General features: G+C 43.2%; 1 protein-coding gene across 6 annotated transcripts in view; it reads left to right on the top strand.

The window, feature by feature from the left end:
* The window catches only part of magi3b (membrane associated guanylate kinase, WW and PDZ domain containing 3b), a 227615-nt gene that overhangs the window by 134253 nt on the left and 66860 nt on the right, over positions 1–26502 (top strand). The window contains exon 1 of one of the 6 annotated variants that reach the window (XM_079509240.1): positions 24326–24398. The exons of the other annotated variants lie outside the window; for them this stretch is intronic. Within the exon in view, the coding sequence (XP_079365366.1) occupies positions 24374–24398 (25 nt within the window). The 5' untranslated portion in view covers positions 24326–24373. Of the gene's footprint in view, positions 1–24325; positions 24399–26502 lie in introns of those variants that run through there. 6 annotated transcript variants of the gene reach the window in all.

Genomic DNA, 26502 nt, shown 5'->3' with positions numbered 1-26502 from the left:
TTTCAATCAATCAACAAGTAGCTGCTCTCGATGGTGCATGATTGCCTCATGGTTGCCTTTACTCTCAGTGTATAAATGTGTGAATGCAATGCACATTCTATTTTATACAAATCTTTTGCTTTTTACCACTTTTTACGCCCCAATTTAGTCGTTATGCCAAAATTCCTCTCCACACACATTTATGTGTGCTGTCACTGCTTTTACATCCTACTGAATCACCTGCCAGGCAGTGAGGAGAGCCCACTGGGAGCGGGAGGACTCCTCCCGCCCAGCAATCCCTGCTGACAGGTGCCACCCCAGCCCGTAGGAGTAGGTGCATTGTGCAGTGACAAATATTACACTTCCTGCCACATGCTTCCATCCCCTGAAAATGGGCCAATTGTGTTTGTATTGACACTCGACAAATCCCGATTCACTGCGATGGATTCCAACCCCCAGACTCTGCGGTGGTGGGTGGGCAGGTGCTGCATCACCAGAGTACCTCAACACCTTCTAAAGTGTCGGTACTCAAGTGTTTTTGGCTTTTGCTAAAGGCACTGAAGATATGCAGACAATTAACACATTGACTGCCATGATTGTTTCAGTCTCTGTCCATTCATGTGCCAAGGGTATTTTAAAGTTCACCGGGCCTTAACCGGAGTTAACTCACGGATAAGCAATTCTATTGCAGGAGGATCACGGACCACCCGAGGCATGATGTTTTTGAGGGGCGCTAGCCCTTGCTATACACAGGTTTAATGTTTGTCTTTAGTTTGTTTTGTAAACGCCATTGACAATGAAGGGAAAATGTACGTCATAATGTGTCATTTACGTCATATTGTCTCTTTATTGTTAACACTCCGATTGCCCGGGGTTATTGAATCCATTAAATCATAGCGCCCAGCGATTTATAGCAGCGGAGCACTTTTACAGACGGACCGGATGTTATCCCGGATGTGGATGTAGCAGCTAAATGTAGCCAAAACACTCTAGAGCCGATCGACAACAACGGGAGGTAAGATTAAATCTACCGCAACTATAGCGACGGGACTGCGGTGGGCCGTCTAATACATGATCTTTTCTTGGAATTGGACGGGATGATTTAGATCGCGAGTTATTAGCGTTTTAAGATTTTCGTTCTCGACGGCTAAACAGGGGGGGGAACATTTTCGATGACGTCCCACTGTTGCACAACAGGCGCTTCCAGGCTGTGGAGCGATGCGATCGGTTTTGATATCAATAATCTTCATCTTTTGGATAAAACTTCGTCCTGGGCGCTGGGTGTTACTAATTGAAAGGACGGTGAACTTCATCCTGGGCGATCGGGGTGTTGATGGCGTTTAATGTTTGTGTTTGCACCGTTTGTTTTACATCACTATTACATCACCTAATCAACATGAGTTAGACATTAATATATTAGCGCCCCTCACTTCACACGGGTGTGATTTTTTTAATCATGACCAGCAGGCCTGGAATTTCATCCTTTTAGGGGCAAGGCCACTTGGCCTTTAGTGTGGTCAACTTTTTAAGGGCACAAGGCCAAGTGCCAGGGCATGAAGGCCATCAATTCAAAAATGATTTTCTGATGAACATTGGTTCAGAACAGTGCTTCTTAAATAAATAATCACAGCTTTAAATAACAAAATATAAGTAGCTACTGTTGTAAAATATTGTAAACATGTTTTGGGGACCCAGTCCAGAGATGAAAATCATAATGAAATGGCCTAGGACCCTGTCAGGCTGTCACCCTAGGCTAATTAATATAAATTTAATTTGGGGGTCCTTGAAATTTAAATGGCTGAGGATCATTGGGTTAAACTGTGAGTTAATTCACATAAAATACAATGACAGCCTACATAACTTTTGAATAAGGGCTTGGTTTAGAAAAGCCTATATTTTGTGCTAAACTAATATATTGAATAACATGGCATTGTAGAGAGGTTAGTGACAGATAAGATAATTTCTCCATTGTGGGGCTGCACCGCTGCAGGACTGAGGACTCTGCAGTAAGTCAACACAAAGTGAAAGTGCAGCTTCAAATCAGTTTTTTGTTCTTACCTGGAGACAGTGTGTGCTGTGCACAGGGGAACAATTGTTTAATTATATCCATGGTGTCTTTCTGTCGCTATCCATAATGCGACGCAAAAGTACATTTATGTTTGTTTTGGTGGGCTAGATAGATTCGGTAGATCTCCTCCTTGTATGGACAGCCACGCTGTTTCGCATTAGACAAAAGGAAATCAGCTGGACCATGTCCGACCAACGTTAATACATGTGACGTAGGACCGCCACACTGTCGCAACTGTAGGAAACATTGTTTTGTTTTGAGTGATAGTTGCAGTTTGACCGGATAGCTAGATTAGCTACACTAGTAGGCAGCGTGTGGGCTAAATGCCCTCTGTTTACTCTGTCAGTGCGTGTATGTGTGGCGCGGAGGAGGAGGCGTGCGGGTGTGTGTGTGTGTGTGTGTGTGTGTGTGTGTATGCGCGCGTCATGACGACCAGCGGCAGCGGGGGTAGTTATTAAGGCAAAGTACCGCAAAATAATCAAACCACTTTGCAAATGGCAACACAACTACAACACAGATTTGTTCTGCGCGGGACGTGAGGGGAACATTGGTTACCGTAATGACTGGAAAATTGCGATAAACGGTAAAATGAACTTCTGTGGGCGCCGGTCGGGGCACCACGGCCACTGTGGCCGTATGGGCATATACTTTTTCGAGGGGCACACGGCCAAAGAGAGGGGCAACGACGGCCATGGCCGCCGTGGCCGCCGTGAAATTCCTGCCCTGATGACCAGCGACGCGATCAGAATTGGCTGTAAATAAGGCTTATTTTGATTAGAATCGGAATCTGGGATTAGAATAAACCACAACAACATCTGGTGTATTAGCCGCCTTCCAGGGATGGAGCACGTGCCATCACGTGACATCATCAGGGATGGAGATCCCTGAAGTCAGACCGCACCAACTCAACACAGAGGTCGTTCAGGTCTGGCCAGTCCGACCAAACCCCCTAAACCAGCGGAGCGGGTGTCAAGTTTCCCGCTGGGGTTTCCTCCTGAATCCAAATAAGTGGTGCTCTGACTCTCCAGGAACAGGGAGGATCAAGCCAACCCCCTAACATCCTTGTCGTTGTTATTGAGCATTTTCAGAAGGTGTGAAATTATCATGCTGGTGTATGAAACCAGCATGCTGGGGTAGGTCCATTCCACGTTTGGCACACACACTCACATACACACAGGCACGCACACACACACAAAGTAACCTACTCATACCTGCACATACAGTAGGTAACATGCTTGGGTGTCAGTGCTTGTGCACACAACCACAGACACATGCACATTGCACACACGTCAATGCCCCACAGCATGATTTACTGTGAGCGCTCTCTATTATGGTATATCTCTATGGTATTATATTTTGCGTAGCCAGACAACCATTCCAAAATCTCTGAATGCTACTGTATATGGAGTATAGAAAGCATATCTGTTCACGAAAATATATTTTTCAAATATCTTCAACATTTATTTTACATATAAATTATGTTAATACTGTAGTGTAGCCCTATATGCTTCGATTATTTTGATTTACATTAGGACACATTTGCTGGACTGCAAAGACTAAACAGAAGCATGAGGAGGGACATCCTCAGCGCTTCCTCTGCACAGACTGTATGATGGATGCATTTCAACATAGTTGGAGTCAACAGTCTGGCTCGAGAGAGACTGCTGTTATGGAGTCAATGTAAGCGCAGACGATGACTTCCTTGTTGTCAGTGAAATGTGACAAGCGGCATGGAGTGTATTGATCAGACAAACCATGATTAAAGACTTGTTGGAAGTGACACTTAGTGGGGACACTTAAGAAGCTCTTAAGCTGAACAGCACTTCACAGCGGGTGAACGTTGCTCTAAACTCACCACACACTGTGCATATATCGTCGCTGTCGAGCAGAAACCTCCCAGACTGTGGAACGCACTGCCAGTGCACATTAGGGTAGCACCATCCGTCCCCCTATTTAAGTCACGCCTGAAAACCCACCTTTTAACTATTTAATAGCCAATTGTACATACATCCTTGTTATTGTTTGGTGTGCCATTATCATTTTGTTATTGTGTGTTTCTTGCTGTTTTTAATCTTGCTCTGTGCAGCACTTTGAAAAGCGCTATACAAATAAAGTTCATATCATATCATATCATATATCATATCATATCTCCATATTTCAACGATGTTTTTTCACGTTGCTTTGCCACACTAGTATCACACAAAATTTGAAATAAATAGCAAATATACAAGCTTTAACTGAATTAAACATGTCACAATGTGCAACACTTTTTATTACGGTACTGTGTGTGTGTGTGTGTGCACGCGCGCGATCTCTCTCTTGTGTGTGTGTGTGTGTGTGAGTGTGTGTGTGTGTGTGTGTGTGTGTGTGTGTGTGTGTGTGCACGCGCATGCGCACGTTTTGAATCAATGAAAATATCTCGTGAATACTATATTCGATGCATTTAGTTAAACTTTTTCCTGAAAAGTAACAGACATAAGGTTTTGGACATGCACAGTTTCCACCGACAGCGACGGTGTATGTGTGTGTATAGGCCTATGTGTGTATGTGTGTGTATAGGCCTATGTGTGTATGTGTGTGTATAGGCCTATGTGTGTGTGTGTGTGTGTATAGGCCTGTGTGTGTGTGTATAGGCCTATGTGTGTGTGTGTGTATAGGCCTATGTGTGTGTGTGTGTGTATAGGCCTATGTGTGTATGTGTGTGTATAGGCCTATGTGTGTATGTGTGTGTATAGGCCTATGTGTGTGTGTGTGTGTGTGTATAGGCCTATGTGTGTGTGTGTGTGTATAGGCCTATGTGTGTGTGTGTGTGTATAGGCCTATGTGTGTGTGTGTGTGTATAGGCCTATGTGTGTATGTGTGTGTATAGGCCTATGTGTGTGTATAGGCCTGTGTGTGTATAGGCCTATGTGTGTATGTGTGTGTATAGGCCTATGTGTGTATGTGTGTGTATAGGCCTATGTGTGTATGTGTGTGTATAGGCCTATGTGTGTATGTGTGTGTATAGGCCTATGTGTGTATGTGTGTGTATAGGCCTATGTGTGTATGTGTGTGTATAGGCCTATGTGTGTATGTGTGTGTATAGGCCTATGTGTGTATGTGTGTGTATATGCCTATGTGTGTGTATAGGCCTATGTGTGTATGTGTGTGTATAGGCCTATGTGTGTATGTGTGTGTGTATAGGCCTATGTGTGTATGTGTGTGTATAGGCCTATGTGTGTATGTGTGTGTATAGGCCTATGTGTGTGTATAGGCCTATGTGTGTATGTGTGTGTATAGGCCTATGTGTGTATGTATGTGTGTATGTGTGTGTATGTGTGTGTGTATAGGCCTATGTGTGTATGTGTGTGTATAGGCCTGTGTGTGTATAGGCCTATGTGTGTATGTGTGTGTATAGGCCTGTGTGTGTATAGGCCTATGTGTGTATGTGTGTGTGTGTATAGGCCTATGTGTGTATGTGTGTGTATAGGCCTGTGTGTGTATAGGCCTATGTGTGTATGTGTGTGTATAGGCCTATGTGTGTGTATAGGCCTATGTGTGTGTGTGTGTGTGTGTGTGTGTATAGGCCTATGTGTGTATGTGTGTGTATAGGCCTATGTGTGTATGTGTGTGTATAGGCCTATGTGTGTGTATATGCCTATGTGTGTGTGTGTGTGTGTGTGTGTGTGTGTGTGTGTGTGTGTGTGTGTGTGTGTATAGGCCTATGTGTGCCTCCCTGACTGAAGGGAGTGCGCAAACCATTAAGTCAGGAAATGAAAATAATCTGGGGTTACTTAGATGTTTTGGTAAAAAGGCGGAAAGAAACATCCACCATTAGCAACGATTGATGCCTACTCATGCAGAAAAGGACTGCAGTCATAAAAGTTAAAGTACTTTCCGGGTTACAATTAAAATTATGAGTCATACTGTGCCAACTTAACTCATTTAGCTGGGGATGCCCAGGGGAGGGTGTTTCTCTAGCCTGGGTTCCAGCCTGAGTCGCTGCGTTCCAGAATCACGGAACGCAGCGATTCAGGCTGGAACCCAGGCTAGCGTTTCTTTGCAAAAGTCTTCATATATTTATGTTTATACAGTATGTTTGTGTCCCAGTGCATGTGTGTGAGTGTGTGCATGCATGGTTCATCTGGTTCTCTGCATGTTTCTGTTTACATTCTGTTTGTGTTTGCAATTTCTCCCTCGGCTCGTGTCTGTCTCTCTAGGTCTATTTGTCTTCCATTTATGTTTTTGTGTGGGCGTGTGAGATTGCTTGTGCGTACGTGCACATGCATATGCATGCATTCACGTACGGTATATACACATACTAGCACATATATAGACACATAGTTGCTGTCAGGCAGAAACCTCTTATCTCCATATTTCAACTTTCATTTTTTTTCGCCTTTATTGATAGATTAACAGTAGCTTGACAGGAAAGGGGGAGAGAGATGCGGGGGGGGGAAGCCACGCAGCAACGGTCGTCTGGGTCGGGACTCGAACCCGCGACACGCTGTCAGGCTGGATTACCAGCCTAGGTGCCTGGACCGCTCGGCCGGCCCAGTGTCACACAAAAGTTGCAAAAATAGCCAATCTACAAGCTTACACACGCGTAACATTTTGCTATTTTGGAAAATGTTTTTATAAATATTTAACCAATCTTGTGACAAAATAACTATATGAGATCCATTGGAAGACAGTTTATTATTATTATTATTTTTGGAGGTAAGAGGTTTATGTCAGGTTTCCACCTGACATAGACGATAATTATATATACCCAATCCACATCATGCTACAGCACGGTGACCCCTCCGTCAGCCCCCTGAATCCCGCCAGCTGGCTGCACAGTCGCACAAGTCATGCTTTATTCATGGCTTATAAAACCAGCCCCTCTGTATCCACGACAAACACATACACGAGGAAAGACGGGGGCCTTGTCGCGCTGCGAGCTTCTGAAACCACCGGTGGAGCTATTTAAAGTAGATTCGCGATCCCCCGTCCTTTCCTGATGTAAAAAAATATATATACTGTATATTTGAAAAAAACAAATACAATAAAGTAGATATCTTTCTGCGGAGGCGATGTCAGGTCTTTTTTCCCTTTTTCTTTTCTTTCTTTGGATGAGACAGTTGCAGTGGCCTCCGATGTGAGCTCTTGTAAGTAACCAGAACAAACATTGTTAACTCAGTGGAGATTTGTATTTTTATGACAGGGAGACGAGTATCCTCAACTCTCCCCCTCCTTTCAGTTGAAAGTTTGCAGGTGTGTGTGTGTGTGTGTGTGTGTGTGTGTGGGGGGGGGGGGGGGGGGGGGGGTTGCTCAGGCATAATATGCATAATATGCCTGAGCAACCCCTTCCATGCATTATAAGGTGATAGGACGATATTATCGTCCTATCACCTTATAATGCATGGAACATCGGAACATTGAGCACTTGCATGCCCTCTCTGATTCGAGCCATGTGAGCACATTCGTGTCACAGGGGGATTGCAGCGGAGGATTTCTCTCACCTCGCCCAGCAATGATTATGGCAATAACATGATAATCTCCTCACTCCCTGTAAGCTCATTCTTTCCCACGGCAAATCCACTGTGAATATCCCGCTGTGAAACGGGAAATGATTTCCCTAAAATGTTTGAGGAGCAACCTCTGGTCGTATATGAATGGACCTACTGGGCACCATTCTCCCCCGCTTCTATTCAGCCACGTCTCATACCGCCTACATGAGTGAGAATTAAAAGATAAAGACAAATCCTCATCTGGAGAATGGCGGTCTTGGCTCAGCTGCTGTCTGTGCGTGGTATTGTTGCTTGTGCATTACTGCATATGTGTTATTGTGTGTGTATTATTGTTCATGCATAAGTGTTTGCGTGTATGTACACAATGTAGTGTATGTGAACATGCATTTGTATGCATGCATTTGCCCAATTCTGTGTGGGTAATTGTGAGTGTTGATATGCTTGCAATACCTACAGTTGGTATACCTCCGTGCATGTGTGTGGTTGGTACAGTATGTGTGTGTCTAAAATATCTAATCTGATCCTGTTGTGGAGTAACGTGGTCTCTGAGCCCTGTGAGGTGTTAAATTATCACTCTGGATTCAACTATACAGTAAGGTTCTTTACTTCACTGATAGCAATGTGGCACTGATGGAATTTGAGATAAAAGCACACGCTCACACTCTCACACTAATTTTTGTTTTTATTTAGTTTCCATTAATGCAAGTAATAATGGACATTTTGCTGGTGCATGACTGATGTAGAGATACAATAGTACACATTAGCATCAAATGTAGACAACACCGTACTAACAGGAATAGTTAATAGAACAATATAAAAGTTAAAAAGTTGACTGTCAGGAATGAATTATTAGTGGTGTGTGCTAGCTCAGATCATGTTCCTCCTAGGTTGCTTTTTAGCCTTGGGCATGAAGGATTCTTTGAAACACCACTTATGTGCATGGGGGAGTTTGAATAACTGTCAGATTCTCAAAAACATGTTCTGAAGGGGGTGGGATGTGTCATCTAGGATTTGTTTACTTCTTTTGCACAATGTTCTGAGAGCTGGGTCTGTGTGCAGCCTCTGATTTCTGTTCCCTGGTTGTACACTCTGGAGAGTTTTACTACTCAAGTGGCCAAACCAGGACACAATGGAAGGTTAGTAGCTGTCTGCAGCTGCTGAGTATTTCCCTTTTGACATCTCTTCACTTTTTGCAGCAGAAAAGGTCGCTGTTGGGCATTCTTGGTATGCAGCCTCTGCATGCCTTGAGAAACAAAGGGTCTGATCTATTTCAGTGGGAAGCAAGGTTATTATAGTTAAGTAAAAGTAAGAGTCTGCACTTGTATGGGATTGGTGATTACTTGTACAGTATCTTTCAGTTTGGCATATTGGAATATTGGCAACCAGCGCTCTCCTTCCTTAGGGAGATTAGCCAATTTCTGAAGTTGGATTTATACAGCTAGCTTCCTGGCAAAGTCGATACACAGTTGAGTGCGCCTCTCTGCTAGGGTGCACAATGTGATGGTGCGGAGAGCTTTCCAAGTACCAACGGCCAAGTATGATTTTGCAAGCCTGTTTCTGAACTCTTTCCAGTCTTTTAGTCTGGCCGTCAGTCAAGGAACTGTCAGTGCCGTCTCTACAGGGGGGCATTGGGGGGCATTGCCCCCCCAGATTGGATTTTGTGCCCCTCCAGTCCAGATTGGCCAGTAGTAGGCCTACCCTACCCTACTGTTACTGTACCAATATTTTAATGGTTTACAGATGTTAAATCTATAAGTTCTTCATGATTATTGTAAATATATACATGTTCAAATTAATTGAATAGTTAATAGAAATACAAGGTAATATATGCATGAAGAAGACATTATAATGCTCAACATATTTGTATTTCTTTGTTTGTCGTTGGTGCTGCTGCATAAATTGTAGCCTACTTGTAGCCTTTTTCAAGCATCACTTTGTTAATAGGTGACTATTTGTTATACATAGGGGGGGTTTGAAAAATGAAGTGCCCCCTTTTGAAAAAAGTATGCCCCCCTGCTGATTTATGCCTGGAAACGGCACTGGGAACTGTGCCTGCATACTCCAGCCCCGGAAGCACGTAGCCAGATTGAAACCAGTTCGGGATTTTGGACCTGAAATTGCTTCAGGCGACATAGGACAAATGGCAAGAGGTCAATATAATCCACCTGGCTGTCCCATTTCATGCCGGCTTGAATGGTAACCACCAGAACCTGTACTGTGTCACAGCCAGATCTCTAGTGTGTTCTGGTCGATGGAGAGTGCCGGTTTCTGTCTCATGCCAGTAGAAGTTTCTTGGATTGAGTTTCATTTTGTGATATTTAGCCAGATGGCAAGACCATTCACAGTCTGTTGGAGGGTGCAAGGTACCCGAGACCTACACGACTGGGCCATATAGTCATATCATCCACATATGTCCAGTGGTGTGACAAACCATGACAAACTTTGCATTGACTGCATTGGAAATCAATCAACATGCTTAACTTCATCCATTAAAATTGCCTCTTCATTATAATTAAACAAAAGTACATTTCACACACACACACCGATTCAACGATTACAGTATGTCCTTCATCTCCAAATTGCGACAGAGAATCAGATAGTCAGAACAAAAAAAGGACAAAAAGAGTGAACTACAGGGAGAGGTGAGAGAAAAGTGGCTAACAAAAGTGTGTGTGTGTGTGTGTGTGTGTGTGTGTGTGTGTGTGTGTGTGTGTGTGTGTGTGTGTGTGTGTGTGTGTGTGTGTGTGTGTGTGTGTGTGTGTGTGTGTGTGTGTGTGTGTGTGTGTGTGTGTGTGTGTGTGTGTGTGTGGCGTGCGTGCGTGCGTGCGTGCGGTAGCTTTGGCAGTGAGCAGATGTATGGACTGGCCTCCTAAGACACTGTCACACTGATGACTGGAGTTTGCTCTACTCCAGACTGCCCACCTTCCTGCTCCTATAGAGGAGTGGTGGACAACATACTCAACAACCTCAAGTACTTGAGCCAAAGTATATTGTTGATACTCCCAGTCAAATATTACTCAATTCCAAGTGAAAGTTGCCCAGTCAATTTTGTGCTTGAGTTAAAGTACTTAGTACTTGCTTTTTCAAATACTCAAGTATTCAAAAGTACACATTGCGAAGTATATCTTATTTTTAATATCAATCCATATTCATGCTGTATTGTAGATTGTAAACCCGTTTCCTGTGCTTGCATCTGTACCATTGAGCTAGTAGAGCCTGCCTGGTTGATTTGGATAGCTTTATTGTCATTCAACAATACATGAGATGCTAAAATGCTACAATACTAATGTCTCCACTAATATAATAAATAAAATCACAGTCAGTTAATAATGAGACAGAAATATTGCACAATGATGAGTCCTCAGCAGCAGGAGAAAAGTTATAGGCGATATTGCACTTATAGGGATAAATTGAATCTTGACAAAAAATGGTGTCAGATCCTGCGTCTATAGGTGAGATATGACCTTTGGCTTTAACACAATCAAAATGTCTCAATAGAAGAGCAGGGAGACGAAATACAACCACCCCAATTGTATAAATGATATTGTATTAACATGTTCTACCAGATTGGACAACATGACATTTTATACTGTATAGTCAGTGCCACTTTAAGTGCTGCACTCAGAGGATTCGGGCACAATGCATTTTTAGCTCTTTTTTATCTGATGCTTTATCGGATCCTGTTTGCTCCAGGACCACCTTTGCGTTTTAAACATTTTAAATTACTTATGTCTCCGGTGAGCACCTGATTGCTTTTTCTCTCTTCACAGTACTCAAGTACTTTGTTTCTGTCCACCACTGCTATAGAGACATTTTGAACACAACTTTGACAAAGTATATCGATCTCCCAGTAGGCCAACCTACGCAGCTAACAGCAGAGCTGGGAGTAATCGGATCGAGAAATGGGATTTAATCCATTTAGATGTGCTGGAGGCGCAGCCTTTTTTTTCTTTCCATCTTTCTTTCTGTATACAGTAGCACACAGCTTTTCCATTCTCTGCCGAGTGAGCAGGAAAATAAACATGATCAGACCCTCCTCTGAAATACCTTTTCACAGCATTCTGACAGCTAAACAAAGCAGAAGGTAATAACATTAGTTGGGGGTGAATTTCATTTGGGCGTTACTGTGTGCCGGCACAGTAACATCATGCTGGTACACAGAAACGCCTAATTATACACCTATTATAACCCTCCAGTGTTTGTAGCATTTTTCAGCAGTTTAATGTTTTCCAGTGCCAGCCTGTAGTGCTATACACCACTTTTCACAAATGCAGTACAGGAGGTGAGAATAACAAATGAAGAATGTACTATTTAAACTCGGTTGCAATAAATAATTGCAACCGAGGTCGGATGTTGTCAGGAAGCCTATACTGCTTAGCAAGGACTCTATAAGGGACGATTTGTGTTTTCATCAGATAAAATGCATGGCAACATTTCTACTAATGTCACACTAATGGCTACGGAACTGTAGCGGAAAATCTCTGACTGACTTGTCAATTTGAAACCTTGTTCCCTTGATGGGTTGAAAACTTGAAATTAATTTGAGTTAATCTTGGGTAAGACATATCATTTTGCTTTATTGCTAGCTTGTGTCATACAGTTTGTGACATAAAAGGCCAGTGTGTGTTATTTATTGATGACGTGTTGTGGTTTGTAATGTATTATTATTTGACACTGATATTATTAACTGCGGTCTCGCTTATTAATCTTTGATTCTCTCTGCTGCGTTGGGACTTTAACTGGGGATCTTGCCTTGTTTGTGTGATATTGTTGCATGGCCCTATGGATGGAGTCAGTCAAATCGATTAAGTTGCTTGTCAAGACAGGCGGATCTTGGTTTAATTTGTTTTAACTGAATCAGGCCTCGCAGCTGGAACATGCCTCATTGATGAATTAACAAGTTATTTTTTTAATAGTGAATAAAATAGCGTTATTTCTCTCTGTTCTACTCTCTGAAACTTTACACTGTCCATGGTGCTGAAAGGTGCATGTCAGAGCAAACGTCAATTACCGGTATTGATTTACACATTGTGAAGATTTTTGAAAGTGAAAGAAGTCTGTCTGTGGGTTTTGTAAATAATATTTAACCAATGAAAACAATTATCAAGAACTTATGATTAAATAATAACTACCTGAAAAGTAATCATTTTTTGGACATCGTGTACAAGGTTTCTTCTACCTGACAGCAAAAACAAGAATTACAATTGACTGGAATCATTGCCTTGTCTCCCTCTCAACACTCTCCTATCTAAAATCATGCATAAAATGCATCCATGGATCCATAAACTAGCTGGGGTAGGAGTGTTAGCTACTTTAGTCACTCCAGTGCACTTCCATGCACAGCTGTGATGCTCTGTACTGTAAGCCCAAGGTGTTCTGTTAATGGGATGCTTAGCCAATCTTAATGTTCTTGTGAATAGTCCATAAATAGTGCCTATTATGTTCCTGTTCCATTAACGGAAGATACATGACCACATTTCTTTCTTCTTTTTTTTTTAAAGCATTACACTACATCAACAATATAGTGGAGCAGATTAAGTCAATATATCATAAGAATCGTTCACTTGATGGTACAAGCACCAAAATTGGCACACAAGTGCTTCGGAACCTACTCTCTCAGAAAAGTACGTTGTCCACTTGAAAAAAACAAAATGTACACCATTTTTCAAGATGGCCGCCATTTGAGGTCGTTTTAAACCGTGTTTGAGCTATATTGAGCTATAAAATCCTATTTTGATGGCCTATACATCGAAATATATGTTTCTGAGTATGATAAATCCAATTCTGCATTTAGAACATCAAAACTATTTAATATTATGATGATACAATGGGAATTAAACGATAAAGTGGGGCAGATTAAGTCCATATTCCATAATAATCCTTCACTTGGTGGTACAAGCACCAGATTTGGCACAAATGATGTCCAGGATGTACTTTCTAAGAAAAGTACGTTATCCAGCTGAAAATCCAAGATGGCCGCCAGTTTTCAAGATGGCCACCTCGTCAAATAAATACGTATAACTTTAATGAACAGAAATGTGTGATCCACACATTGATCCAAACATCAAAATGAATGTATTCTGACTGGAAGAACTCAATGGTGTCAATTATTGAATTCCAATATGGCCGCCAGTTTTCAAGATGGCGGCTATTACGCAACTCAAAATTAACGTTTTCGGAAGCTGTCTGATCACCGATATTGTTGAAGGGCAACATCATTCATCGTTCATCATTGAAATGCTGTGATCAAGCTCTATTGGTTTGTAATTTTGTATATAAGAGTGATGTCAAAGCACAACCAGGACACACTGGTGACTCAGCATGGGGTTCAGTGTATGCTTGTAGCGTACTAGCTTTAGTTGTGGTTTACTAACTGTTGTAGTGGTGTACTCACTGTAGTTTGTAGTATACTTTAGTGTCCTAAATGCTATCTAATAAGCCCCTTTGTATATCTCAACTAGAAGTTTAGTTAGTTGTAGCATTGTAGTTGATAGCCGCACCTGAATTGACAGGATGTCAGGGAGAGCTGAGACAAGGATTCAGTTACCTGGATGGTGTACAGATCCCACAGGACTTGCACTGGATGAATGGTCGGGCTAGGTGTAGGGCACCAGATGCTTGAACCTAGATGCATCCCATATTTCAATGTGCTTTGATGTTTTGTACGGTTGGGTGGTAAAAGGATATAGCCAGTGGCCTTTAACCGTTTAACACAAGATGTTCCGCTACTAAAACTGATTGGAGGAAGTGTGTCAAACAGATACGAAAGAGGAGTTGAAGTCTCCCCGTATTTCCACCCCATTCGACCGTTATCTCTGTATTGGATAGGCGAAATCATCCGTTATCAGCACCTTTGAATACGGCCAATATGGCCATACTGGCATACTCACTGTTTCAGTATGTCATTATCACCTATTGTGACGGGTGATAATGGTATTTTTGTGTCACTGATGTCAATGGCGGAGGCGCGCCGTGTCTGGTGGCCTTGAGCCACGTGAGGCAACGTGCCGAGCGTTGCGACGGCCACCAGACCCGACTCAGCGCCGTCCGAGTTACGTCCCGATAGGCAGAGAATAGTATATATTAGTAGCCCCTAGTTTCGATGCGCCGACAATAGAGTTGGAAATGACACGTTCAGCCAAGGGTGAGTATGCCAGTATGGCCATATTGGCCGTATTCCAAGGTGCTGATAACGGTTGATTTTGCCTATCCGATACAGTGTTAACGGTCGTGCCCATCATGTTAGACTCATCCAGATTGGATGATGGAGGTGGCAGTGAAGATACATTGAAGCAAAACAGTACAAAGTTAGTTAGTACCAAAAAGTACCAAAATTGTCCGCCAAATGTTTAGCAACGGAAACTCCAGTTTTCCACTAAGAGAGCAGCTGAAATTCAGAATGATCCTGGTGAAGGACATGCAAAAATTTGAAGAGTGCAGTGGATGTGATCTCCCCCCATCGAAGCCCTGTATGACGATCGTTGTGTCAACAAAGCTCTGGAAATAGACGGCAAATAGGCTTCTTTCCCCAAACAATCAGATACATGAACGAACTGATAAGAACCAGGGCGAAAGTTTACTTAACTTTGCTACTACAGGGAAAACATGCACATGTATTATGTTACTATTTTTCTAGTACTCTTTATTCTATCCCTTTGTTTGCTGTGCTTGCTGTGTTTTTTGTTGTTTGTCATCTATGCCGCTGCATTGTCTGTAAGGAAGCCAAACTAAAAAAAGTTTTACTCTTATGTACCTGTCCTGTACACAAGATGTAACAATAAAGTCCAACCTTGAACCTTGATCTAGGTTCAAGCATCTGGTGCCCTACACCTAGCACGACCGTTCATCCAGTGCCATTTAAGTCCTGTGCGATCTGTACACCATCCAGGTAACTGAAGTTCCGTTACCCTTGTCTCAGCTCTCCCACGCTGGCACATCTTGTCAATTCAGGTGCGGCTATCTAACTGCAATACTACAACTAACTAAACTTCTAGTGGAGATATATACAGGGGCTAATTAGCATTAGGACACTAAATAATACAACAAACTACAGTGAGTACACTACAACAGTTAGTAAACCACAACTACGTTACAAGCCAACACTGAACCCCATGCTGAGTCTAACAGCAGTGATGTCACCAGTGTGTTCCTGGTTGTGCTTTGACATCACTCTTATATAATAAAAAAATACAAACCAATAGAGCTTGATCACAGCATTTCAATGCATGATCAATGAATGATGTTGCCTTTCAACAATATCTATGATCAGACAGCTTCCGAAAACGCTAATTTTGAGTCACGTAATAGCTGCATCTTGCAAACTGGCGGCCATATTGGAATTAAATTCCAACACCATTGAGTTCTTACAGTCAGAATACATTCATGTTGATGTTTGGATCATTAACACATTTAAATTTTACTTCGAAAATCTTTTTGTTGTTTTGTTTTTTTGCATTTGACGAGGCGGCCATCTTGAAAACTGGCAGCCATCTTGGATTTTCAGATGGATAACGTGCTTTTCATAGAAAGTACATCCTGGACATCATGTGTGCCAAATTTGGTGCGTGTACCACCAAGTGAAAGATTATTATGGAATATTGACTTGATCTGCCCCAGCTGTTTGTTTAATTCCCATTGTATCATCATAATATTCAATAATTTTGATTTGCTAAATGCAGAATTGGATTTCTCATACTAGGAAACATACATTTCGATGTATAGGCCATCACAATAGGATTATTCAATCAAACTATAGTTCAAACACTGTTTAAAACCATTTTGAATGGCGGCCATCTTGAAAAATGGTGGCCATTTAGTTTTTTCAAGTGGACAACGTACTTTTCTGAGAGAGTAGGTTCTAAAGCACTTGTGTGCCAAATTTGGTGCTTGTACCATCAAGTGAACGATCGTTTCAGTAATCTGCTCCACTAATAGGAACTTAGCCCCAGGCGGTGGCGTAACCGTCTGGGCACCCGACTGGTAATCCAGTCGCAGTGTGCCGCGGGTTCGACTCCCGAGCCCGACACGGCCTTTACTGCATGTCTTCCCCCATCTCTCTCCCGTTTCCTGTCAGCCTACTGTCTGTCCCTTCAAAAACCAATAAAAGGCGTAAGCCGCAAAAAAAATATCTTAAAAAAAAACAACAAAAAAAACAATAGGAACTTAAAGTATAATTTGTTATTTTCGTGGTTCCAAGACAGAACACAATTGATTGATTAAATAAGCATGGTCTGAAAACCCACCAATCTGACTACTTCACATGGCAGATTATTGGCTGCGGGTTAAGTGGTCAGAGATGGGTGGGCCGCAAACACTTTTTGAGATTTTAAAGTGGGCACTGATACAGAAAAGCTTGGGCAACGATGTAATACAGACACTGGAATATAACTGCTGCCTCCTACTCCACTTTTGCATTGTTCCTTTCTGTTGTTCGTGACCATGTTCAGCCCCCGGCCCACTGCCCAGACCAACTGTCCCCGCCATGCTCCATATCTGGCATTCCAGCGTGGCAGACATGGGTTTGGACTTTGGAGAGGGTCAGGGTCATGCTTGGGCAGACCGTCACCAGTTGACAAACCTTCCCTGTGTGCTAGCACAGCCCGTGTTCCACTCCGACAGTCAGGCTTTGACGCAGGCTGTGCCAGGTTGGCCCTGAGGGGTCTCGGATCACATGCCAGCAGACACATCGGCCATCTGTGCCAGGCCCTCTGAGAGGGAACACGAGTGTTTTTTGGTGCTATCGGCTCCCTCGCTCTTGCACTTGGTGCCTCTGGGGCTCAGGTCAGGACACACTTGCAGGAACAGAACAGAACTGAAGGGTCCAGGGCAGTAAAATACGAGGCCAAAGGGACAGCTACCTGGCAAATGCATCTGTTGCATACACATTCACATTCACATTAGAACACACAAGCCCAACTATATAAACATCAGCAATTGATCTGGCAATGATTCACATCCATGGAAATGTATCCAGGAAATATAATATACTTATACTGCAATGGTTCTCAATGTGGGGTCCAGGGTCTTTTAAGGGGTTCCAGGCAATCCAGACCAATTTAGATCTACTAATTTTGAAAAAAATTGAGAGGGGGTTTTTACCCTTGAGATATCAAATGTTTGCCGTTTGGACAAACCCATCCCAAGCCGTAAAGCGGTTGCCGTCTTGGGACAGAGAATGTGATGACATTTCTCAACATTGCCGCTCAGCTTATTGCCGGCTCCACCTCCTGGCAAATGGTCGCTCCTCTCTATAGACAATGCATTGAACTTCACCACTTTCTCAGAATGCAGAAGGTATGCTGGTATGAATTCAGCATTGACGCGTATATCAATTATACGTCCGAGTATAGACATGGTAACGCCCCGCCTGCCTCTGATTGGCCTACCAACACTGCTGGCCTTACCAGAGTTTCCTCCGAGGTGGAAGATACATGCTGGATAGTCTGCCACGAGGTTACTCCATGGTGGGAAATAAATAAATAATACAAGTACGATATAATACAAGAGAATTACAGCTTGGCACGCGCGACACACCAGTAACTTTTATTTTTGTAGAAGAGGCAAACTAATATTGTTTATGCCGTTGGCCTGTTTATACATGTGTAAACTTGAAACATTATTGTACTGTAAAAAGTTCTCTTTTCCCATGATTCTTTATCTTTTTTAGTATAATAGTATTTTGTTTAACACTTTAATTTAGAACACAGCCAAATCCAACCATAGTACATTCAATCAAAGCAAACGGCACAAGTTTAGTTTAGTTATTACTTTGCTTCTTCTACAAAAATTAAAGTTACAAGTTGCTGTCGCGCGTGCCAATAAAGCTGCCATTCTCTTGTACTTGTATTATTTCCCACCACAGAGTAACCTCGCGTATCGGAGGACAGTCTGGTGAAACCATGGGGGCTAGACGGGCTAGAACTTACGGGCAGTGTCGGTAGGGTCGGTAGGCCAATCAGAGGCAGGCGGGGCGTTACCATGTCTATGCTCGGACGTAGAATAGATATACGCAGCATTGACTTCTTTAGAGCCCCACAATCTCACTAGTGGGCCTACACGTATTAGCCCGCATGCATGGTTCCAGCCTGATTCGCCTGTTCCACGGATCTGAAAATGTCACTGCTCTACTCAGTCTGGACAGAGGCTGCTTGACTCACTGTCACTGCACTACTCAGTCTGGACAGAGGCTGCTTGACTCACTGTCACTGCACTACTCAGTCTGGACAGAGGCTGCTTGACTCACTGTCACTGCACTACTCAGTCTGGACAGAGGCTGCTTGACTCACTGTCACTGCACTACTCAGTCTGGACAGAGGCTGCTTGACTCAATGTCACTGCACTACTCAGTCTGGACAGAGGCTGCTTGACTCAATGTCACTGCACTACTCAGTCTGGACAGAGGCTGCTTGACTCAATGTCACTGCACTACTCAGTCTGGACAGAGGCTGCTTGACTCACTACTCAGTCTGGACAGAGGCTGCTTGACTCACTACTCAGTCTGGACAGAGGCTGCTGGACTCACTGTCACTGCACTACTCAGTCTGGACAGAGGCTGCTTGACTCACTACTCAGTCTGGACAGAGGCTGCTTGACTCACTGTCACTGCACTACTCAGTCTGGACAGAGGCTGCTTGACTCACTACTCCGTCTGGACAGAGGCTGCTTGACTCACTGTCACTGCACTACTCAGTCTGGACAGAGGCTGCTTGACTCACTACTCAGTCTGGACAGAGGCTGCTTGACTCACTACTCAGTCTGGACAGAGGCTGCTTGACTCACTACTCAGTCTGGACAGAGGCTGCTTGACTCACTACTCAGTCTGGACAGAGGCTGCTTGACTCACTGTCACTGCACTACTCAGTCTGGACAGAGGCTGCTTGACTCACTACTCAGTCTGGACAGAGGCTGCTTGACTCTCACTACTCAGTCTGGACAGAGGCTGCTTGACTGCACTACTCAGTCTGGACAGAGGCTGCTTGTCACTGCACTACTCAGTCTGGACAGAGGCTGCTTGACTCACTACTCAGTCTGGACAGAGGCTGCTTGACTCGCGTTTCATAACGTCAACTGTTACGTAGCCACGTTGTTGTTGCTCAGCCAGCGCCACTCTATCCATACTTCTCAGAATCTCACTGTTGAAAAAAATAGCGCCGTTCGAGACTTGAGAGTAAAAACCTATGGAAAAAAGTAAACAATTCAGTAGTCCACTGTCAGATTCAGTAGTACAAAAGAATGAAGGCTGTGTGGGGTGAGTTTAGTGAATGATAAGGAGACGTTGCAGGACCACAGCAGTAGCTGCGTTTTTCCTCAACCCTCACCACAGACAAATCAGAAGCCACGGTTCCATTTCAACCTCCATATGTCCTGCCGACCTGTGGAGAATAGGACTGTCCAGACTGAGTAGCGCAGTGACATTTTCAGGTTTGTGGTTTGATTCCCATGGTCGGCAGAAGAATCTGGGTGGGGAAGGGACCACCCTTCACCCCTCTCTCAGCACTGCTGAAGTACCCTTGAGCAATGCACTGAACCCCCAACTGCTCCAGTAGAACTGCTCAGTGACCAACAGCATAAGACTGTGGTTGCAAAGTGCAGTTCCCAAGTTTTAATGTGCATGTGTGAGTCTGTGTAAGTAAAGTGTGAAGCAGGGAGTTCCAGAAAAGAGCATTCGGGCTAAGAAAACCTCCCATGGATAATTAACCCCTACAAACGATGAAAAATGAGACCATGAAAAAAGACCATGAATAAACCATGGAAAACCCCAAACCAGTGAGGTTCATTGTGGAGTCTACAGTACCTATAATATTATGAAATATCTTGCGTGCAAATTGTGCCCTGAGGGTAGAGTCTAGAGGCGATGTCATGGTGTCAAACTAGGGAGCATGAATCTGCTCTGCAAGTTTCGCGTCAATCTGCCCATTATATTTTGAGATATCTTGTGTGTGAGTTTGGCCTAAGGGTGGTGCTAGAGGAAAGGCCACAAATCGGTAGGATTCGTCCTCTGGGGAGCATGAAGTCAGTGGTTGAAAGTAACTTTGGTAAGTACTTGTACTCTCAAGTACTTACCAAAGTTACAAAGTAATGTTTTTATATAGGTCAAGGAGTATTATTGTCATTCCATACAAGTACAGAACGAAATTTGATTACCCAGGTCCTGGTCAGGCATAAAATAAGTAAAATACAGTAAAACACTAAATATAATTATTAAAGACATGCAAAAAAGCATTTGCACAACCCACTGATATTGCACGTGCCCATAAGAAGCAGCAGCACTAAAAACAGCATTAAAAAGAAACAGTTCATGTGTCACGGCTCAAGTTCATAATGCAGAGTTCATGTGTAATCAACAGATCACTAGTGCAAAAGGTCAAAGTTCAGGGTCTAGAGTTCATGATACTCACAGCTACAGGGAAGAAGCTATTTTTCTTCCTGGTGGTGCTGGCCTTAATACTGCGCAGCCTCCTGCCCGAAGGGAGGGGGACGAACAGACCGTGTGCAGGGTGGGTGGCATCCTTCATGATGCTGGCGGCCTTATTCCTGCATCTGCTGGTGTAAATGTCACTGAGGGCAGGAAGGCTGCATCCAGTGATCTTCTGGGCAGACTTCACCACCCGCTGTAGAGCCTTCCTATCTGCCTCAGAGCAGCTTCCATGCCAAACGATGATGCAGGAAGTTAGGATGCTCTCCACTGTACACCTGTAGAAGGAGGTAAGGACAGGGGTACCCAGCCCCGTCCTCTTAAGCCTCCTCAGGAAGTACACACGCTGGTGGGCCTTCTATATTTTACTTCACTAGTGTATTTCCAATATTCAATACTTTTACTACTACTCCACTACACCTCAAGTATGACATCTGACCATGGCACAAGTGGCACATCAGCGATCTGTTACTAGAGATGTGAGTTTGGTTAGATAGTTGTCTGCACGGCAACTCGCCACCCCATTCGACCCGTATCTCTGCATTGAATCGGCGAAATCATCTGTTATCAGCACCTTTGAATGAGCTCAGTATGGCCATACTGGCATACTCACTGTTTCAGTATGTCATTATCACCTATTGTCATTATCACTGATGTCCTGACGGAGGCGCGCCGTGTCTGGTGGCCTTGAGCCGTTGCGACGGCCACCAGACCCGACTCAGCGCTGTCCGAGTTAAGTCCCAAAAGGCAGAGAATAGTATATATTAGTAGCCCCTAGTTTCCATGCGCTGACAATAGTTGGAAATGACACGTCCACCAGGGGGAAACCTTGACCAGGCTATGTACAGCCAAGGGTGAGTATGCCAGTATGGCCATACTGAGGTCATTCAAAGGTGCTGATAACGGATGATTTCGCCGATTCAATGCAGAGATAACGGTCGAATCCGCTGAACTCGCTCGCTTTAGCTCACTCTGTGTTGGCTCTCGTGGCTCAAGTTTGCTTGAGACAGTGCCCCTCCGTCGCGGTCTATGGGAAGGATTTCAGTGTAATATAAATATGTACAGATTTTTGGGTTTTCTACTAGTGTATGTACGGAATTGTCAATCTGTGTTTATCCCAACCGGGTGAGACCCGGTTGGGGTCTCTATGTATTATAATTCAAATCCTAGTGTTTTGCCAATTACATGGGGGCACACTACGAATATCCTCACGAGTCACGGCCCACCGGTGGGCCCCAGGCCACAGGTTGGGAATCGTTAATGAATAATGAATTGCATTTTTATAGCGCTTTTCCAAGTGCTCAAAGCGCTTTACAATGGTTCATTCATTCATACATTGGGAGGTGAAGCGGCGAACAGTCGACGCCAGCGTCCTCACTTCCCACATTCACACCAATGGTGGCAAGCTCACACCGACCAACTCATTGGATCCATGGGTCTGTTCTAGGGTCGTTGAGTTTAGATCAGTGGTTTTCAACCCTTTTCATATCAAGTTCCATTATTTATTCGGCATTTGAAAAACGTAAGAATATTTTGTTGTCGTTGGATAAGATTTTGTCCACAATTCCATGCTGTGGTGATGTTGGTGTGAAGTCTTGAAAAGACAAAGCGCACACACTCGTAGCTCGTAACTCGTAGTAAATTAAGTAATGCAGATTTTTTACAATAATTTGACTCTTGAGAGCGTAAAATTAAACCAAATGGACCCGGGAGGGTCTATCCCTGCCTTATCAGCTGTGTGGCAGCACGCCTCTCATTTCACTGGACACGCTCCCCTGCCCGTTTAGCTTTACAAGCCCACCCACCCCACTTCAAAATGGTAAACAGTGCCACAAGCTGACTCCGTTTACATTCACACATAACGCCTGCGCACCTCTATGTCAGTGGCACACATTTATCGGGGGGGGCCCAAGGGACATGTGTTTGTGAGTAATTAATCACAGAGGTAGCGTCTGGCTGATGAATGTCAGCATGCAGCGGGAGGCAGGCGGGACGGGGGGCTGGGGGAGGCCAGGGGGTGATTAGCTGGCAGGCTAAATCTCTCTTTGCTATCGTGGTGGCGCGCCGCCCCTGTTAATGAAGCCATCTTAGATGAAATGCAGATGAGTGTCACTGGGCGCGCAAGCACAGTCACAGCCTGATATCCTTACTGTCTGGCAGAGACCTTTTTATCCCCATAATTATTTCAACTTTTTATTTTTGTTTGTTTTTGGTAAATGAATGCCATACATAGCCTTTTTGTGTTATCCTTTTACTAGCAATGTTGTACAGTATAACTGTACCTCTGTATTGTTTGCAAACTGTTAATAAAGTATTAGATCAATCATACTACAGTGTCTCTCAAAAGGAGCAAAAATAGCTGACCTACAAGCTTGCAATGCGACGCGTTGCGAGCTGCTGCTATTTGATCTGCTACTGTATGCGAGCAGCGAAGTGATCTGGTATTTTTGCTATTTTGGGATAAATAAATAAAACATGTGAGAGAAAGTGGTTAAGTACAGAGCCCCTATGGTAGTGTTATATTGAACCAATGAAAGGTACTAACGAGAGCTTTTGACAAACATTGGAGTAATTGGAACACAGGTGATTTTTGAGGGCCATTATAGCCCCTCCTATAAACGGCTATAGTGTAGATTCTGTCTGAACACAAACATTACAACAATGAACGGAGACTTTACGTCATATCTGTCTATCACACTCCTTCACTGTCCTTGAGTGAGGGTAGTGTGTGCACAAAAGGCACGTGACACAGTTCTCAAAACCTTAAAAAGTGTTCAAATGAGCAGGATACTCAAAATAGGAAGCCAGAGTCCTCTTAATGAAAACATTCTTGGCAAATGCTTTCACTTTTGTCCGTCTTGCGCCGGTCGAAGAAATTCACCTCTAGCGGCGCAATACGAATGCCCCCGGCCGTCCCTCTTAAGCAAAAACAAACCGTTTCATTCACCTTTCAAGTGTCCAGAAGTGGCAAAAATGGTGTCCCAAAAACAGTACAACACACTATTTACAATGGCTGAATAGGTTGGCCCTCCTGGTCTACACTCACTCTACAGCCCTACATCAACTGCCGAACAGTGGCAGGTCCCCCTTCTTAAATATAGGCTAGGCCCCTCCCACTGGACCGTACCAACCCTAATTGATTCCACAATTATAACAGCCCATGTCCAGAGACAATAACTACTTTAACACATAATCACATTTAACCCTTGTATAATTCACATTTAAATCCTTACACATATCCACAATAAGTCACGTATTTACAAAAACCTACAGTTGGTCTGATCCAGTTGGATAGACTGAGCATGCTCCCTACAATGGAGTCAGGCACTATAAAAGGCAGCCTCATGCTACAATCGGGTCCTTCCCCACTGGTCAGCACCAGGAAGCACTGTGGTAACACATGTCAAACATTCTCCAAACATGATTCACAACTTAAATAATACAGGTGAGACTTTAAGCCATTGTTGTGTCCTTATACCTACATACATAATCATTAAACATAGAATTTAGGGGAGAACAGGAAAACACTTTACAACTGTTAATTAATTAAACTGTTTAACACTTTGATTGCTACAGGATCTCGGCAGGCCTATTTTGATGTTGCTACCGTTTAACATTGCACAAAGGCCTTGTTCGGGGGCCCACAGCAAAATGTTCTCTTATAGCGAGAATCACACGCATACATCAAAAGAAAGCTGAACTTGTCCACTTCAATTTAAAAAATACATTTTGATTTTACCATGTTCCATTCTGGAGATATTGACCTTTTTGCAACACCTGCATTTGCCTGGAAGTGGTTATCTTGAACAGCGAGCAGAGTTATGGATGGTTTAAAGTCAGAGACATTGACAGGCAGATATAAAATTGAACCCAATAAATATCCTATACATCCTATACACCGAATGAAAGCCCTGAATGTGTACTTTTACGAGGAAAACAGTACACATTGATCCCATCTACAGTTAGACAGTAATTGGTTATTGAATGCAGCTTGTGCCCACCAGATAACTTCAGAGAAGACATGGACGTGAACTCCTCAATATTCACAAAATAAGGCCTATAGCGACATATAAATACTATATACCGTATGAAACAGAAGACTCTCTGCTTTCATAAGAAAAAAACTACTACTACTGTTTTATTATTTTTTTATTATTATTTTTTTTATTATTACTGTAGTAATAATAAAAATCACACCCATGTGAAGTGAGTGGTGCAACTCTGTCCCATATTCTGTTCTCTGCTTATTCAATACAGCTCGCTATATACGGACTGAGGCAGAAAGTCATGTAAACCTTTTATTTACAGTTTGGTCTGTAAACTTCTACTGTAATAATACAAATCACACCCCTGTGAAGTGAGCGTTGCAACTGTTCTGTACTTATTCACTACAGCTCGCTATATACGGACTGAGACAGAAAGTCATGTAAACCTTTTATTTACAGTTTGGTCTGTAAACTTCTACTGTAATAATAAAAATCACACCCCTGTGAAGTGAGCGGTGCAACTGTTCTCTACAGTTGCGCGGTGCAACATTACAGTACTGTAGAAGTTTACAGACCAAACTGTAAATAAAAGGTTTACATGACTTTCTGTCTCAGTCCGTATATAGCGAGCTGTAGTGAATAAGTACAGAACAGTTGCAACGCTCACTTCACAGGGGTGTGATTTTTATTATTACAGTAGAAGTTTACAGACCAAACTGTAAATAAAAGGTTTACATGACTTTCTGCCTCAGTCCGTATATAGCGAGCTGTATTGAATAAGCAGAGAACAGAATATGGGACAGAGTTGCACCACTCACTTCACATGGGTGTGATTTTTATTATTACTACAGTAGAAGTTTTTTTCTTATGAAAGCAGAGAGTCTTCTGTTTCATACGGTATATAGTATTTATATGTCGCTATAGGCCTTATTTTGTGAATATTGAGTTCGGGTCCATGTCTTCTCTGCAGTTATATCTGGTGGGCGCAATGTGCATCCAGTAAACAATTTATGACAAACTGTACATGGGATCAATGTTTACTCTTTTCCTCGTAAAAGTACACATTCAGGGCTTTCATTCGGTGTATAGGATGTATAGCATATTTATTGTGTTTATTGTTATATCTGCCTGTCAATGTCTGACTATAAACCTTCATAACTCTGCTTTCTTTAGATGAGGATGATGATGATGATGATTGCCTCGCCTAATCTATCTCACTGCTTTCATTGTCTTGATCGCAAAACATTGGGGGGGGGGGGTCATGGGCACATTGGGCAGCAAAAGTCTTGATCCGTACGGCTATAAAAAGTCCCATTCCACCGTTCGGTTCAGAACTATAGTATAACGGTGAGACGCGTTGTCATCATCAGCTGATTTTGTTTTTCAAGCTAGTATAGGGGAACATGCCTGGGCATGCAGCCCGGCTGTGATGTCGACAAGGAAAAAATGACTTCCACAGATCACAACACCACGGTTTAGGACGCGGAAAAGTTCGTTATACATTACACCCGGGTCGATTACGTCCCCGACGCGTTCATTGCGGTCTTATCACTACAATTATAA

Source organism: Electrona antarctica, assembly GCF_951216825.1.
Source record: "Electrona antarctica genome assembly, chromosome: 9".
NCBI classification, from domain to species: Eukaryota; Metazoa; Chordata; class Actinopteri; order Myctophiformes; family Myctophidae; genus Electrona; species Electrona antarctica.
This window is presented reverse-complemented; position numbering and strand designations above follow the sequence as displayed.